The 18,075-nt window shown below is 35.6% G+C and overlaps 1 protein-coding gene across 3 annotated transcripts in view; it reads right to left on the reverse strand.

Annotated features, from left to right (window-relative positions):
- Positions 1 to 279: 279 nt before the first annotated feature.
- Positions 280 to 18,075, reverse strand: part of GRK4 (G protein-coupled receptor kinase 4) — a 41,890-nt gene continuing 24,094 nt past the window's right edge. For 2 of the 3 annotated variants that reach the window (XM_061992651.1, XM_061992653.1), the window contains exons 9-16: positions 17,234 to 17,424; positions 12,188 to 12,225; positions 10,715 to 10,804; positions 10,040 to 10,248; positions 9,205 to 9,342; positions 8,441 to 8,578; positions 6,252 to 6,374; positions 280 to 4,747 (exon numbers count right to left, since the gene is read on the reverse strand). In XM_061992651.1, coding sequence (XP_061848635.1) covers positions 4,694 to 4,747; positions 6,252 to 6,374; positions 8,441 to 8,578; positions 9,205 to 9,342; positions 10,040 to 10,248; positions 10,715 to 10,804; positions 12,188 to 12,225; positions 17,234 to 17,424 — 981 coding nt within the window. In that variant the 3' untranslated portion in view covers positions 280 to 4,693. Of the gene's footprint in view, positions 4,748 to 6,251; positions 6,375 to 8,440; positions 8,579 to 9,196; positions 9,343 to 10,039; positions 10,249 to 10,714; positions 10,805 to 12,187; positions 12,226 to 17,233; positions 17,425 to 18,075 lie in introns of those variants that run through there. The other variant, XM_061992654.1, reaches the window with a different exon arrangement.

Consider the following 18,075-nt stretch of genomic DNA (forward strand, 5'->3'; position numbering starts at 1 on the left):
GTCCATCCTGATAATTCTGTCTCTTCACACAGAAATTTATGGAGAAGTTGAGATTCAGACCGTGAGATAAGGTAGCAATTGAACAAATATGGCAGAGCTAGAGCAGAGCTAGTTCCTGGACCTGACAATTTTACATTTGTAAACAACTTACAATATGTAATACACATCTTCTGCTTCAATACTTAGTGATTTTTGATTTTCAAATCACAATTGTACTGTTATCTATCCCAGTTACCATGCTAGACATGGTAAATAAATCACATTAGACAGTACTACATGTGGATAAGATATGCGGCAGTGTTTTGCTTTTATTTCGGGAATAACAATGCTAGAACATCCAGGGAAACAGCTCATACAAGAACAGTTCAGTGGTTTGGAGATACCAGAAATAATACATCACATTTAACAGTTAGCTTTGCTATACTCAGAAAGAATTCTGCTGCTTGGGACACATGTGGAACATGAGGAAAAGTTCCCAATATCTAATGTGCAAAAGAACAATTATGAAATAAAACAAACAAACAAACCAGGAATTGTACATTTGGCAGAAGAGGCATCATCATCATCATCAAAATGAGCCAGGCAGGTAATTAAAATCAAAGTCAACATAAAATTAGTTTAAAGATGCTTTCCATTCATTTCTATAGTTTAATCCAATTTTGAGTACTTCCCATAGAGAAATATTTTCTGACAGTCTATGCTGAGTGAAGGTGAAAATTCCAACGTTAAATTAGTGCAATGCTAAATTGTAAACCAAAGCAAAACAGTATTACTGCTGATGGCTTATTTTAGTAACTTGTAAACAAGTATTCTCCATTTGTAGAAATGACAATGAGAAATTCCTCATGGCAGTATTGTTTGAAAAAAGATTGAAGTGAATTCCAAAACTGGATTTTTAGTTGGCTTTAATAGCTCCTACCATTGATTTCTTAAATTAGGCATCATTTCATTATGAAATTGAGATAATTATTTTTTGTAATAAAAAACTTTCAGATCTATTGTTTTAAGAATGGTTTGGAGGAAAAAAAAAAAAAGCCATACAACCTTTTCTGTTAAAGGCTAAAAATCTGTCACCAGTACTCTCTTATGGAAATACCACAGGGTTTTTTTTCCCCCTAATTATTATTATACAGTATTATTTTTAAGTACTCATTTTTTCAACTGAGATTGCTTTGTTGTTGTTATAATCCAGAAACATAACACCATCTCCAGTACAAACACTACCCCTCCAGAGAAAAAAAAAAAGATGATGACTTTATTAATTGAAAGAGAACAACCCTGAGGCATGAAGATTCTATTCTGTTAGGTCACAACATTCAAAAGCTTTAAGTAAACCAGTAAGATACTGGTACATTGTTTCACAGTTTCTGCACTTTGAGCTAAATATATAGACTCATGAAGTATGCACAAGCAGGCATTAAGACTTATATACACAAATGCTTGGAAACACAAGCCACAGAACAGGAGGGTTGATCTCACACAAGTAACTCCATGGAATTCCACAGATCTTTCCATATGTTGCACCAGTAGAAGAAATCAATCAGGCTGTTAGATTGTCTCATTGCTATTAAAGCCTTCTAATATAAGAGTCTAGAATCTGATTTATATAATGAAGGTATAATGAAGTCACGTTGAATGACCTTCATTTTTTTTTAAACAGCTTAATAGAAGTAAAAGGCTACAGAATCAGTAAACACAACCTGCCGTGTGCCCCACTTGTCTCTATTGTGTCCTACACAAATCAAGAGCAAACTTCGTATTAAATTCATCACACCCCAATACTTGGATGTCAGGTGTTCTCCCTTCTCCTTACCCTTCCCACACTTTCACATTGCATCTCCAAACTACTAATACTCTGGTAAAGACATTTAACCAATGTTAGTCACCTTAGATTAAACAGCATAACATCTTAATCTCCATGTACCGTATTAGGAGTTACACTGATCATTCCAGTTTCTTGTCTTCTCTAATTTATTAGGGGATTCACACTAGATAATATCTAGTTCTTCTTATGTGGTATGTTTCTAGCCCAACAGGACAAGCTTATGGTTGAAAAATATCACCTTGAGCTTACTGCGGAAAAACGAAACACCACCTCCTGCAAAAGCAACAGAATTTAGGTCCTAATCCTGCAAACATGTACATGCTCAACACCAATTCAACAGTACTATTGAGAAGAAAAAAACCTGTGAAATTAAACTAAGTAAAGCTTCATACAAACAAATCCTCCACTTTTTTTTGCATAGTTGGAGTTCCTTGTCCAAAGAAGTATAAATAACCACTTCTTAGGAACAACTTCCCTTTTCTCTTCATCTAGCCTTTTTCTACTCACAGATCCCTAAAGAATAAATGTTAAGTCTCATCACTTAAAAATAAACAAATGTTTGCTTGTTTGGTTAGTTTTTTAAATTGAGATCACTCCCCCTCCAATATGAAAAGAAAATTTGAAATACATGATCAATAGACTTTTGGATTTTTTTTTGATTCGTTAAAGGAAACTGCTGTGCTTTCCTCCTAAAAATCACTCAGCTTATGTCCAGTGTTCTTGCCCAAATCTCAAGTTGCTCCAAGCAGGCATTAAACCCAGACTATCACCCCCTATTTTAAGTGTCACCTTTGCCTCAGAACACCAAACCTAAGATCTTATAAAATTAAACCCCTTAATCAGAGAAACATGACTTCTCCAACCAGGTAGGTATCCATAAAACATTTCTGTTACTTCCATTTTTCTCCATTCCCATCTTCTTAAGAGTCCTTCTATTACCATGGTATATAATAAAGTAGGTCAGGTCAGACTATGCCAGCTCATTGTCTTGCACATAATGGTTTCAGCTAACACCCTTACTTCAGATATTTATCTTTCTGTCAAGATCACTACAAAGATCATCCCTTCACTATTGCATCAGTCTATTTTCCAGTAATTAATGCAAACTCTCCCTCTGCCAATTTCTCCCTTTGTATTTAAGGCAGTCATTTTGCCGTCCTCTGTGCTGTTCAGACATTAGGAATAATCCACTGTAAACACAGGAAGAGAATCTCATTCCTCATTTCTGTGGCACAATAACCAAGAGGAACAATTTCAGATAGACACCCACTCAGTCCCAGTAGGATTCCCAATAGGATTCTGTTTCCCAACTTGTTTCAAATTCTAACATATTAAGACATTTGTCATTAGAGACACGAATTAAAACCTGATGATAGGCTTGGGTATCAAATGTATCTTTTGAGTTTCTCAGAAGCACCTTATGTTTCTTCCATTGGGTCTGCAGATTACAAGCAGAAACCTATTTGAGGTAGAGGGGTATTCAGTTGCTCTGTGTGTACAATACATGTGTGGCCTGGTTGGTGCTCTAGAGATTTGAGAGGAAAACCAATGCATGCTCAGGGGAAACAAATCTCAATAGAGAACAAAATATGTAAGAACAGTCATGTCTCCAAATCCAAGAGCACTCCATTATATTTCAAGTGCCTAACTCAAATTTTAAAAACAGAAGAGGCTCTTAATGAAATGTATTCCCTAAATTCATTCTCATACAAAGATTAATAGTTTTATCAGAAATTTCACAAAATTAAAAGATAGTGTGGCATATCTGAATCCAGAGGAATGGAACTTTGACAAGCTTTCAAGCAGCTCTACTACTGAACATCAGGTAACCAGAACTATAACTCCCACATCTGTGTTGAGCAATCATTAAGGCAGGTTTTAATGTTTACGTTTTTTAAGATTATAAGGAAAGATTATTTACATAATAAAATTTGATCCTTTATACCCTTGTCCTTCCCTCAGTGGCAGTGATTGCTGTCAAGTCTACAACACTGCTTATTACAACATAAGAAGCAGCAAGGAAGTTAGTTAGATGAGCACAGGCTTTGTTTTTAACCCATTACAAAACTATAACATCCTACGTGGAGTCGTAAACAATTTCATTTACAGGAAAAAAAATGAAGTTGGCCCCACAGGTAAGAAGTAATCCTTTCAGTAAAGACAAGAAAGTACTCAAAATAGAGTTATAAAATTTTGGCATTAGTCTACTTGCATGATCCAAGCCAAGAAACTGTATGGAGAGGATCTGTAAACAAGAGGGTAGAAAAGGTAAGAGAGGGGTAAATTCAGTTTGTTACAGGATTAAGCTAGATGTTAAAAATTCTCTATCTATAGAAATACAGAAAGTCATTCTACAGAGAAAGATAGTGAACAGCAATTCATAATAGCTGGCCACAGTGCACTGAATTCCATTTTCTCCTTAGAAGTTGCTTGAGAGATACATTAGCTAATAGCACTGCCACGCTGCTGGATAATACCAGAATCATGAAATCTAGCGGTATAGTATTTTTACTGTTAAGAAAACTGCTAATACAGATCCTGATGAACAAGAAGACTTTTACAAGTCATGTTACATTGTTGCCATAGATATTTCTGTGCTTGAAAATCCTTTTAGTATTTCTAGAATCATCCCATTGGGGAAAAAAAAATAAACCAAGAAAAATCAAATACATACAGAAACACACTCACTCAAATGGCACTCATTGCTTTTCTGTACAATTAAGCTTTAGTGAAAATATACATCTTAAAACAAATGAAGTACAAATGTACAAAAATTCTTGAACTCAGATAAAAAATATATATAATACACTTTGCTACAGAGATATAAAACATTTTTTTCCTCATCCTTTCTGATGAGAGTAAAATGATTTAAAGTCTGGAGGACTCCTGCTCATCATCACTGCAGTCAGATTTAAAGCAAACCTGCAACGGAAGACAAAGAGACAATTCAGTTGCTACTGTTGGTTTGTGTTTTTTATGGGGCACTGAAAAGCTTGGGGGGGAGGTGTGGCTCTTTTTTTTCCAGCACATTTTATTGCATACTAACTAAACAGTTGGCGAATATCAAAGGAAACCATGACCCAACCCTAAATCTCATGTTATTGAAGTTTCATTTAACATGAAATTCTTTCCTTCTTTAAACTTCACAATACAAATAACTGCAGCCTTGTTACTTCAAAGCCAACTGAAGGCTCTCAAACCATATTAATTTTTTTAGGACTCTTTCTCAATGCATAGAACTGTATCTCGGGACAGTATGAATCATGCTGATTCAGCTAGAAAAGAGTACAGTAAGACACAAGCTCTAATTTCAGCTACGTGAGATTATTAGTACACTTAACCTCCCTTCTACTGCATTACTGTAAGTGGGGGGAAAAGTGAATTTGAAAGGGTAAACTAAAAATGATAGTACTATTATACATTCCATTAGCATTGCCCCATTTTAGAGAGGTGAATTACCAGATGATAACAAAAAATATCATGCAATTTTAATACACAGCCCTGTTGTGGCTACTTAATGATATGCTCCTAGCAATTTAAAAGTTCCATTTCTGCTTGAAAGCAAAAGTCATTTCTAGAGAAGTGTTCTCTACTGGAATATACTCGTGCTTTGCAATTCCACTCTAAGTGCAGGCATACTGAACAAGCAAGAATTGTGTACATCTTTAGCTGAGAACCTTTACAAATCACCTTTTTCTCACAATCTATAAGCCTACACAATATGCCACGTGCATTTTAGGTGGTAAATACTCAATTCATACGCCTCTTAAATGTTTACTAAAGAAGTGATGTGTATAAGAAAAGGCTGTGTATTATCAGCTATTATGTTGAGGTGCTAAAGGCATTAAATTACCTAAGTTATTTTAACATTTGTTTCGTAACACTGCACACCCATTTCATTCATTTAGGGGATATTTTAACTTAATTTGCTTAATACACTAGAATGATTCATTGGGGGCCTAACTTTCTAAAGCAGTGAGTCCTAGGAGTTGCATTGCTCCACCACACTGATTTCCAAAGTCATTAGTCAATTTTATTTAAGTTTCTACTGAGAGGGCTTCAGTCATCACTGAAGTAGTCTCAGAAGTTTTTATTAAAACCTAGCAATGTTTGTAAGGAGCAAGACCCAAATGAATACCTTTAGGAAAGAAAGATCTATAGCACAGCTATTACCAGCACACACCCAGGTAACAGCTAGCAGACACTAGAGGAAGAGAGAATGCTGAGGGAGCAAAAACTCCTTGAACTATTGGGATGGCCAATTTCTGAAACACAGTGCAGGAGCATAGCCATAATAAAACAAATTTCATTAGTTTCTGTACTCAGCAAACAACTTGGTTTTCCTACCACAAAATAATATAAAAAATTAAATGGATTTTAAGGTCTTACTGGTAAGTTCCTTATGAACAAGAAGAAGTGTCCTTACCTCTCCACTAAAAAGTCTGTGAAAGAAGCCTCTCTTTGGTTTAGGAGACCTCTCTCTGTCCGGTGACACAGTACCATCAGTTTCATATGCATTGATATCTTCAAAGCATCCTGTTTCAATCATCTTTGAAATACATGAAATATAAATGAAATATCCATACCTGCCTCTCAAAACAAAGCCTCTCATGTATTATATATTTACTCTGTCTGGGTACACTTAACAATTTACAAATTTATCAGCCAAACACCACAGTACTCCAGAGCTCTATGAATGAAAGCACAAAGTCTACATTAACTCTCCTTGTGCACCCAATGAACTGAAGAATAGCAACAACAGCATTATCAAGCAGGTAAGTACTCAGATGCTCCCATGCTTTGGTAAGGCATTTCTTCTGCCCATGATGCAATAAGCAGAAGTTTTAAGAACCAGAAATTGATTTTCCTTTCATCTTTTCTGCTCATTTCAGAGGAACCTAGCCCATCAGATATAGTATCTCCATATCCTGGACTGAACTTTATTAAGTAGGCATTAAGCAGGAGAAGATGAAGAATACTGTAACTGCATAGTAGTGGGGGGATAGTTTTTACCAAGGGGACAAATTTTACTCTTGAAGAAAAAAACCCACAAACATCTGATGTCTGATCACAATTCAAACATTATTTTGGTGCTTGGGCCTTCTATCAAAACACATTTTTAATTATGTTATATGTTTCTTAAGGCAACGAGACAAAAAAGATAATACTTCATGGGAAAAAAAAATAGATGTAATCAATAGTCTCTGAAGAGATTATGAAGTACTCTTGTGTTTGCATACATAGAGAACAAAATAATTAAAATCACAACCACTAAGGTGCAGAAAGCACAACAGTAACAGCAAATGCTGGTGGGGGGGAGTGGCTAACCCACATCTATCATAATGGGCATGCAACCAAATGATTACACCTTGTAGGAGAGTGGGCATAAAGAAGAATAGGAAGAGATGTGGTCTGTTTTTGTTGTAAATTATGACAGAAGACCGAGAGCAAAGACTTGAGGGCAAAACTCAGTCATTTGAATTAAAGAAAAATAAGCACAAATGTAAAATGAAGTCTGCACAGTTACTCCTTTGAAGAGAAGGAAATATCACCACCAGAATTCCTTAACTCCTTTCAACCTCAACCCTCTGTGTGTGGTTACAGTTATCAAGCTCCAGTGCACTTCTTTATGACTGTATCATATTCTAAATTCAGAATTACAGCACATCATAGGCAACATTTATTTCTCCCACAGCCTAACAGTTTGTTGCTTCTTAGTTAAGATTTCCTATGTCAAACAACATCTTTCAAATCTCCTTAACATAATGCAAATAAAAAAGGCAAAAGAGAAAAAAGGAAACAAAAGGGAATATCCTTTTTTGAGTTGTTCAGAAATTTCTCATCTTTTATGTTCACACTTTAAAGAAAATTTTAAAAGATCATACTGAGAAAGAAATTACACTAATAGAATTCAAGACAACACTAATTTCAGAAACTTATTAACATCTCTTAATATGGGGAAGGCATAGCAAGAATGACAATTTTAGATGTTACTGAGTGTTGTTTCTCAAATAATAAATATTTCAATTTCCTAAATACGGACTGAGCTGCATACAGAGGTAACAAAAATCTAGTATTCTATGCAGAATACTAGAGTACTCATTCACTAGGCAGGTGAAAAAGTTGACTCAATTAATACTGAACTGTTTGTTTAAAACTTTAGAGAAGGTCCATCTACCATTCTGTATTACTATGTTAGTTGAATACTCTATTCATATACAGGCATGATACACAAACAGCTTGCACTGCATCTATTTGCTTTTGAATACTTTGAATAGTGTTCTGTCTCTCTCCAGTGAACAGCAATATTGAATAAACATGTGACAGAAGAACAAGGAAAATGTGGTCATACTAGTCACACTGTGGAAATACTGTTCTGTATGCCCTATGTATGATGACAAGATGCCAGGTTCTATTTATGCACATTTACCGTAGATCTGTTAGCAAGTTGTTCTGTTTAGAGAAATTCTTTTTTCTGAAGTCTCTCAGCAATAAAGACCAAAGCAGAAACTTCTTTACATCTCACAGAGAAAGTTACCACTATAATTATATCCCTTACTAAATCTCTTTTATTACTGTGCTAAAGAAAAGAAACTTTTATGAAATATATAATACCTCATTTTGCCAAGGGATTGAGACACAACCCGTAACAAATTTTGAATAGAAGTCATCGTCTGTAGTATCCAGATTCACTCCTTTTACTGTTGAGAACTGCTCTATGTCCAGGACATCTTTACAATAGACGGCACGTGGCTGCAGTAAAAGACAAGATTGCTTCATTAAGGTTTTGGTTTGGGGGTTTTTCTGATCTAGTTGTTTGGGTTTTTTTTTTTTTTTAATTTCCTAGATGAGTACAAGAGGAGCAAAATGTTTGCAATTTTATATTTTACATTGCTGACCACCAAATTACACTATACTACAGAACAGAAATGTAAAACCAGTACTCTTCATAAGGCACCTGCATAATTCCATCCAGGCTGCAAGTACGAGAAACAAAATATCAAAACCAAAACAGCATGCAACTTCTCTGCATTTCTTAATGGTTGTCATAATTCATTCATCTTCTGTCACCCTCCTTTCAACTTCAGAGTAATTTCTTGAAAGTTAATCTTCATTTGTTCAACATCTCAGTTATGGCAGCAGACTTTTAAGGGCTATGAAACCAGCTCCCATTGATGTTTACAATACCACTATTGCAAATTGTTTTGTCATCTCAGATGAAATGCCACAAAACAACTACCTGTCAACAGCTACAACAGCACTCTGCTGCCCATTTAACTAACTTCAAAGATTTCTCTGAAGTTCATGTGATTGCTGACATAGAATTATGACAGTTCTTGCCTTTTTAGGTACTAATCAAATCTGTCTCACCTACTTACATCTGGCAAGAATGGAGGTTCTAACATGTTAGCTTCCAGCCTCTTGAAGTTAATATTCTTGAAAATAGGATGTTGCTTTACGACAGCAGCTCCATCTTCAGTGCAACCCAGTCGTTCCCCTGGATTTTTAACAAGTAACTGCAAAGATATAGAAACAAGGCCAATTCAGTCATTTAATCCCACAATTCAAAAAACCCCTGAATCTATATACACTGTCTTTATGATGGTATCAAAATGAACTGGAATAAACTACAATGTTCTTGGATCAAAAAGATTTCAGCAGAAAAGATAATCCCTCAATATAGACCATTTGGAGATTTATAATCAAACATGAAAATATTTCAATAGATGCCATACTGAATAAATTTTACAGTGCAGCCTTGGCAGTAGATTTTACTTTCAGGAAATTGAGACTTATTTTTTTTCCAAATGGCTTAAATAATGGAGGTATTTTGCACAAACTAGTAAAGAAAGGTGTATATGCATCTCTTAAATTTAAGAGCATGCAAGATAAAAAAAGCTGTTGTCTCACAGACTCTTTTAGGCAAGGAAACTAGTACGCTACTCTGCCAGTTCTCCCCATGCAGTATCAAAGTTGACTTTTCATTCATGTGATGAAAAGAAATCAATTTATGCAGCCTTCTTTCATTTTGAAAAAAGTTTGGAATCCTTAAAGTTTGATAACTGAACAATTCAATCACAAACTTCCATCACAACCAAAGAAAGATTCAAGAACTCCAGACTTACACAATTTCCAATTTAAGATGTTAAAGTACTTCATGTCTTAAAAAGGATTAGAAGTTTAATTTTCAAACCTCTATGTCTCTTCACCCACCATCTTGCAGATGGATTTTGCCTCCTCAGAGAACTTGTCTGAATATGTTTCCTGGTCTTCCTTCACTCTCCGGTCAATCTCATCCCGTTTGACTCTTTCCTTATGCCTCCTGAACGGAGACTGTCCTTCAATCATTTCATAAATCAAGCATCCAAGACCCCACCAATCTGGGCTGAAGGTATACTTCTCATTTTTGAGCACTTCTGGAGCTACAAAACAAAAAAAGAAGCAAGCACCATGACAATTCACTTGAAAATTACTAATGAAATATTGGGAAAAACTCTAAGGTACTCTTCTGGCTCTGTACAGAGAGCTTTACGCAACTCCTCTGTACTTTGAAGGAAAAATTTCTACAGCAAGCACTTTTATTTACACCCAAGAGAAGCACTTAAGTTCTTCAACACTTAAGGTGAGTATTGTTCACAAATCAAGAATGGAATTTTTCCAAAGCATGAATAGAAATACATTGTCATAGTAGTTTATCTACTTACTTGTGACCCTAAATCTCTTCAAACCCCAGAAAAAAAAAAATTAGGTGCTTCCTTCAAGTTTTGTGTAAAGCTAGAAATTCCAGAGTTAGACTACTCTAATTATTCAATCCAGGCCCAATATAGTTCTTTGGAAAAGAAGCAAACTTTCTGGTAAAACATAACTAGCAAAAGATACTTTACATACCCATGTAACCAACAGTCCCAACTCGTCCTCGGACTGTTTCTCCTTCTGGAATCTGCACAGCTAATCCAAGATCTGAAATTCTGATATGGCCTATTTACATGAAAATAAATAATCTGTAGTCAGCAAATAATAAGGTATCATCACAAACCGAAGATGTTTGCAGCACACCTCAAAAAAAACAACTCAACATCAAAAAATTCATATACTCATAGTACTAAGTTTATTTAACACTGTAGACACTGTGTCCCATCTCAGAGTAGCCTATTCCAATGCTCGTCTCCTTTGCGCATATATTCTGTCATTCAAAAAGCCCTACAGTATCTATGTTAGTTAACAGCATATTAATTTATTATTTACATGTCATAGACAATCAAGGGGTGGGGAGACAGAATAGTGAAACTCAAATGCCACTCTGTATACTGGTTGGAAATAATGCTCTTGAGCAGCAAATACTATTTTAAATACATTCAGATGCTCTTCCCTGACATCTGATGAACCCGTTTTCAAATGCAGGATCTGAGCTCCTGAAGCGATTTTCTAATTAGTCCCCTCTGTCTCTGGAACAAGTTCAGAATATCCCTGGCAGACAGAAAGCATTCTAATGCACTCCTGCAAGGCTACAGTTTTCTTCAAAGAAGACTTCAGCTTTTGCAAGACATTGCTGGAGAGAAAAATTGAAGAATGCATTTGATGTCTAGCAAAGTTTAGCTCTTGGAAAGTAACTTCCACTAAGAATCACCTTTTTAGAAATTTATCAGTCAGAACATGCTGACTTGAAAAAAATATTGTGTTAATTACTTCCAAACTAGTTTTTCCTTAACTGAAATATTCAGCAATTACAAGAACAAACTGGTAATATTCACCACAGCTTAGAAGGTAATTGCACATATTCTATGGTGAATTCAAAAGGTTCTGATAAATTTCATACAAAGCAATTAAAGAATATTAATTTGGCTTTTGAAAAACAAAAAACTACAAGCATTTCTTCATACTGTTTGTACTTCTTTGATTCCTTCCAGCCACACATGCATCAGTGACCATGAGACCCGTTTTAGCTGAAATGCTAAAACAGAGATAATTATCTTTGATATTGCTTAAACATTGCAGCTTATGATGTAAAATTCTGCACTGACATCTAACAAAACATGTTTCCATAGCTGGAGAAAAGGCAAACAGAGAACAAATCCATATAAAAGTGTCAGCCATTTTAAATCAAGGGGAGGTGGGAGACGGAGAAGCAAAAAGGGGAAAAGTTGCCATTTTAAGGGGGGAAATTGACCCCTCAATCCCTGTCTTCCGACAAAGACCCAGTACTTCCCCCTACTTTCTATGCGGCTTTTTTGTCTTCAGTAATTAAAGTTAACCTTTCTCAGTCAGATCCCTTTTGTCATGAAGACATCCCTCTGACTTCTAGCACAGCATTCATTAGATTTGTAATTAGTGATTTCAAAATTAATTGTTATTTTTACTTACCACAGTCATCAAGGAGTATATTCTCAGGCTTCAGGTCTCTACAAATTAAACAGAATAGAAATGTGAATGACACAAAGGCAAAGTTAATAGCCATCAAGTGCAACTGAGGCACCAAGACTTCTTGGCTGTGACAAAAACAACTTTTCCGGTTTCGACCTATATACTAAAGAAGTTGTGAAGTTAAAGACCTATAATACAAATATTTTAACCATACACTTTAGATCCATTTTCTCCCTACTCTCCATTCCACTTATATTAACAACAGCAATTCTTATTTCACAGATAAGAAACTTTCTCTACAGGACACTGAAATGTTGGTGGGAAGAACCACCAACTTGCACCCAAATTTATGCTCCTAAGTGAAAGATAGCTTCCCCTGACAGTATCAGCCATACAACTCCACAACTGCAAAACATATCACTACTCACTGCAGCTTGATGCTGACTCCTTGCTATATTCCACCTCACAGTGTCAAAATATCAAGAGAGTCATGTTCCCAAGACTAAGCATAAGCTTAATATCATCCATTCAAACTCCATTCTTTTAATTTGGACAGGCAGCTTCTAAAGCTTCCTAGACACTTCATCTATTGAAGAATTTTTTGCAATCAACTTTCTAAGTTTGCATCAAAGTTTCTCACAAAACACTTTTTTAGGTATTAAATGCTAGTAAGACTCAGGAAATAATAAAAGGGCAATTAATTCAATGTTGCAATTCTTCATTTTAGAGAACCTTCGTGGACAGCCTTACTTAGAACAGAAGAAACTCAGTGGGATATTCAGATTTCCCCCACCTTCAAGGAAAATTTGGAGAGTCACTGAAGGCTAATCAGAAACTGTTTAGAGATAACTTCTAGGATTTATTCTCTAGCAGATTCTACTGAGAACATTTTCATATATAAAATATATATATATGCAAGCAATATATGTGTAAAATATATAATGTATATTATATAATTGTGACATGCATCAGAAACTGGATCGCAATACAGTCTCTTCGATTCATGCCACCAAAAATATCCTAAGGCCAGAAACAGACAAGCAAAAATCAGTAACTGGCTAAAGATTCAGCTATTATTGGAAGAGAGTATTGAAAACCAATATGCACATATATGGGCATACGTATAGTTTAGACTGTTCTTCATATACAAGGAGAAAAAAGTCTGGAAAATGTAAAAGAAGCAATTTTAGGAAGAATAAAAATTCACACTTGACAGAGAAACACACACACACATACATTTGCTCACTGCATATTCTGTATGCTTTTTGCCTCCCAAATATTGATAAATTGATACTTTTGAGTACATACATTTCAGTTTCATTACTTCACAAGATAAATGTATACAGAAGCCAGCAAGATGCTTCACTTCTAGTATTTTTAAGTCTAGACAGAGCCCATAACATAAGTATCTACCATGAGATTACAATACCAGGGAAATCAAGAGACAGCAGAGTAAATTCTGTTGGAATACATCGATGCTAGTCCTGCACTGGATAACAGGCTACCTGAGCTGAAAACCAAGCTAAAAATGAGAGCAAACAATGCAACTCTAGCAACAGAGGCAGCATTTTTTCCTTATGATGTAGAGGAAGGCTATAAGATGCAAAACTCACCAAACTAAGAGGCTCATTAAAAAAAAATTGATATAAATTATGTATTTATTTTCAATTAAGACTAAATAAGCAGTAGTCTATTAGTACTATAGCTTACAGCAGCCCACCTGCAGAGAAAATTTCTGGATAGAATCACAGAGTCATAAAATGGTAGGAGTTGGAAGGGACCTTTAGGCATCATCTAATTCAACTCCCCTGCATAAGCAGGTCAACCTAGATCAGGTCACATAGGAACATGTCCAGGCAGGTCATAAAAGCCTTCATGGGATTTAACTATAAACGTATCTACTCTGAGCACAGGCATGAGACAGGCAAGAAGCAACTTGGGTTTATCCACTACAGCTTTCATCTCTGACCTTCCAGGCACATTCAGTGGTACTATGGGCAGCTACACGAGTTTGTACAGAAAACCTAGGTATTCAAGTAGCTCAACTGATTAAAAAAAACCCCAGCAATTAAGTCCCTATTGGAAAACAAGCACTTGTTTCCACTGTCTTATGTGAATTCAGACTTTGCTCTAAGCATATTATCAGATTTTTTATATAGCAGATGGATGAATACCTCCTCTACTGCCTGTTCCTGTCTGTTTGCTTGTTTTTCTAATGTCGGCAACATTAGAAAACAGAAACATATGGCTAGTTACAGATAGTTTCACAAGTTCCGGTTGAAGAAACAAACTGGCTCAATGGCTGTCAGAGGGCTGTGCTGGGCCCTCCTTCCAGCTCTGCACCTGTTCTTTTAATCCAGCGGGAATCCCACTAACAAAGTGGCTCAACCGACTCCAAAGTCCTACACTAACTCCACCGTTTCAAGTTCAGTTGTAACTGATACAAAACACACTATCAAAATCGGTGTTAACACAGAGGAAAATTAGGCCTATTTTCCCCCACTTTATGAGGTATTTTGCTACTGGTGGCAAAACATCCCAAATATGATAATTTTTTTTCTAAACTTGACTGTCCTACATTAAAACTGCTGCTCCAGAGCTGAACAAACTGATGAGATTCACTAATTTTACTGCTATCTGCTGACCCCTGTCTGCACTGAGGATTTCTATTTTCAGACATGCAGAATTTCCCTTCTTTCACTGCTTCTACAGTACCTATTGCAGTGAACATACAGATGGATAGGCACAAAAACAAGTTCTCAATAAAGTGTTTTATAACATTATGTTACAGAATTAAAGTTTGGATTAACAGTTTAAGCTACTTCTCAAAAAATGAGAGTTTTAAACTTCTCTTTTAAAGACAGAAAACATATGCAGTGACAGGTCTTGAGATATGGCAACAAGAAGAAGAACTAGCCCTAATTTTAGAAATTCCATTTTCCTATCAGTATTAAATGCATTCAAAGTGACAGCAAAATAAGAAAAACATTCCTTCTGCATCTTCTTGCCTTGGAGAATGAGTTATCATAATTCAGAGAAATAAATCACTGAATCAATAAAAGCATGCTTCATTATGTTCTCCCCCCACACACACACAACAACATTAAGACTGGAGGTTGCCAGTGTGTTATTTGGTGAGAATAAAAGAACTGTGGTGAATTTTCCCAAGCTTTCTGTTTCACTAATCATATGTAACCACTGTACTTAACATAAATAATATAAACATTGGGCTTAAATACATTTGCATGAAGATGCCTGATAGAGAGTTTTGATCACGTAACGTATCACTGTGATTGGTGACATCCTAAAGACTTCAATGACTACCTGTTTTGGCTTTTTGACTTCAAAATGTGTAAAATTTACAACTATGCTCCTGAATGCATAATACAAAGAGAAATAGATATGGAAAAAACAAATCAAGAGCAGGAATAAAACCCTAGCAGTAGCAAATGAAAAGAGGCAAGACTTAGTTTTACAAAAAGTTTATCATTTGATACTAAAAAGCACAGGGCTGAAAGTGATCCTACAGGGTGTATAAAGTGATCCAAACATCTTCTAGTTTTATTATTTAAGCATAGTTGAGCTGACGTATTAATTAGAGCCTCTTTTCATCTGTTTACACAATGGGCACCAACTCCCTTAGTATATCCTATATCGTATTGTTTAAATAACACCGTCAGGTATTATCATTACATTTAAGCCTTTCTTTTTTATCCCAGCATACAAATTATTGAGTTACTAGCACATGTACAGGTCCTTCCTTTTGTTACGAACTGAGGACTAAAAAGATTTCCTTCTTTTAATTAAGAAGCAATTTTTCTCAGAGTTGGCTGTGAAATTTTCTTGCCCTTAACTTTAAGGCTGTGCAAATTCTTGGTAATTGGAAACTGCTGATGAAATAGAACAAAACAGGGCTGAGATCTAGACACCAAGACTGCTCCAGCCACTCCAAGATGAGAGCACTAGGATTTGACATCTCTCTTGTGGGCAAGTGCCTAACAAGTTGTGCTTAAACACAAGCACCGTGGGGGGTTTTGTGGTTGGTTTTATTTGTTTAAAGTACAAAATAACAACAAAAAAAAACCCCAAGCAGTTTTGTTTTCGCTTAAGCAATGTGAAATGACCTACTTATATCTGATCAAACCACTCATTCTTGCTTCTGTCCTACATGCATGCCAAAACACACTGTGTAACACTAAGATTGACCAAATTCTTTAGGGAACCACATACAACCACTAGCACAAGCTTGATACTCTCTGTGGTTCTGCCACTTTCTGCTTGCTTTGTTAGTCTTCTCTATTGTGGAGGGAAAAGACCAAGACTTATTGTTCTAAAGTTGTACAGGATTATACTTTAAATCTTCTTTGAAAACAAGTGGTACTTGGTGTTACACACTAGAAATACAAAGAATATGGTTTTGGTCTGCCACTAAGTTTGTTTTGCTTGTTCCGCAATATTAATGCATGCCAGGGGTTAAATGCTGTATGTAGAGACAGAAGTGAGCAGTAAAACCATACCATCTCAATTACAATGGCTTCTGATAGCTTGATTAATTGAAAAATAATGAAATGTTTATTGAAGGCATCTGAAAAAAAAAAAAAAGAAAGCGAGTAGTGTGGACTACAACTGACTTTTTAATCCTCTTGGGCATAACAAGCAATGCAAGAAGGGACTTCTATAGCTTCCTATTAACTTCTACTTTAGAGTGGGCAGGTATATAATCTCATGTTCCTAAAAGTTGTTTATTAATTTACCAATGAATTTACTTTATAAGCCATAGTTCACTTTAATTTTACAAACAAATCTTCAATCAACTTCATGATGTTTTACAATATAGCAACTATCCAGAGCTGACTTAACAGGGAGATGACAAGTAAGATGAGTAGTTCTGAAGGACATGTCATGAAAAAACAACTAAACTGGGTTTTTTTCTTCATTTATTATGAAGTTAAAGTATAAGCTGCTTTTAGTAGAAAAGAATTAATACATACAATGCTGAACTGACATGGAAAATTCAAGGTACAAGTGACTGTAGGTGATACTCACCTATAAACAATTCTCTCCTTCTGCAAATCCTCCAGACCGCAGCACAGCTCTGCAGCATAGAAAATAGCCCTTTCTTCATCAAAGCCAGGATTTCCCATGTTATATATGTGAAATTTCAAATCCCCTCCATTCATTATCGTTAATACTAAACACAGGGCATCTTTCGTCTCATATGTATAGGATAAACTAACCTAAAAATGGTCAGGAGGAGAAGACAACCATTATTCATTCATAAACCCCAATAACCTTCACAGTTCTTTTTGCCAATACAAGAAAGATGTGAATCTTCTTTTTTAAAAACAAAAAAGAACAAAACAGCCAAGTAAAGAATCATTCCAGTGGAATACTTGAAGGCACAAAGGAATTCAGACTAATTTGCATGTATACACACATCCTAAATGATAATACAAGTTTAGTGACTTATCTGTATCTCTGTTTAGATACCACAGAGCTCCATCCAGAAAATACACTTAATGATGATGGCCCTGAGCTGCACATTACCTATAGTAGTCTTTGTAAAGCTAATGTGTGCATATACCTTACTCTAGTAAAACCTCTGGAATCAAGCAGTGTCAAACCATCTTCCTGAACTTGTACAAGACTTAAAAGTTGCCCTATAGAAACTAAAAAAGTGATTTAAAATCAGATGTGTAGTTCCTAGTCCTCCCTCACAATTCAGTAAGAAGTCCAAAGTCTGCCTTCAGAAACATAAATCCAATACTACATAATAAAATGAAATAAATACACAAATCAACTGCTATGAGCAAAGGTTCCTATTTGGTGGTTTTAAACTGATGTGTTCAGGTATTACTTGTGACTCAGGCATGACAAACTATCTACTC

The sequence above is a fragment of the Colius striatus genome, chromosome 3, assembly GCF_028858725.1.
Source record: "Colius striatus isolate bColStr4 chromosome 3, bColStr4.1.hap1, whole genome shotgun sequence".
In the NCBI taxonomy this organism is placed as follows: Eukaryota; Metazoa; Chordata; class Aves; order Coliiformes; family Coliidae; genus Colius; species Colius striatus.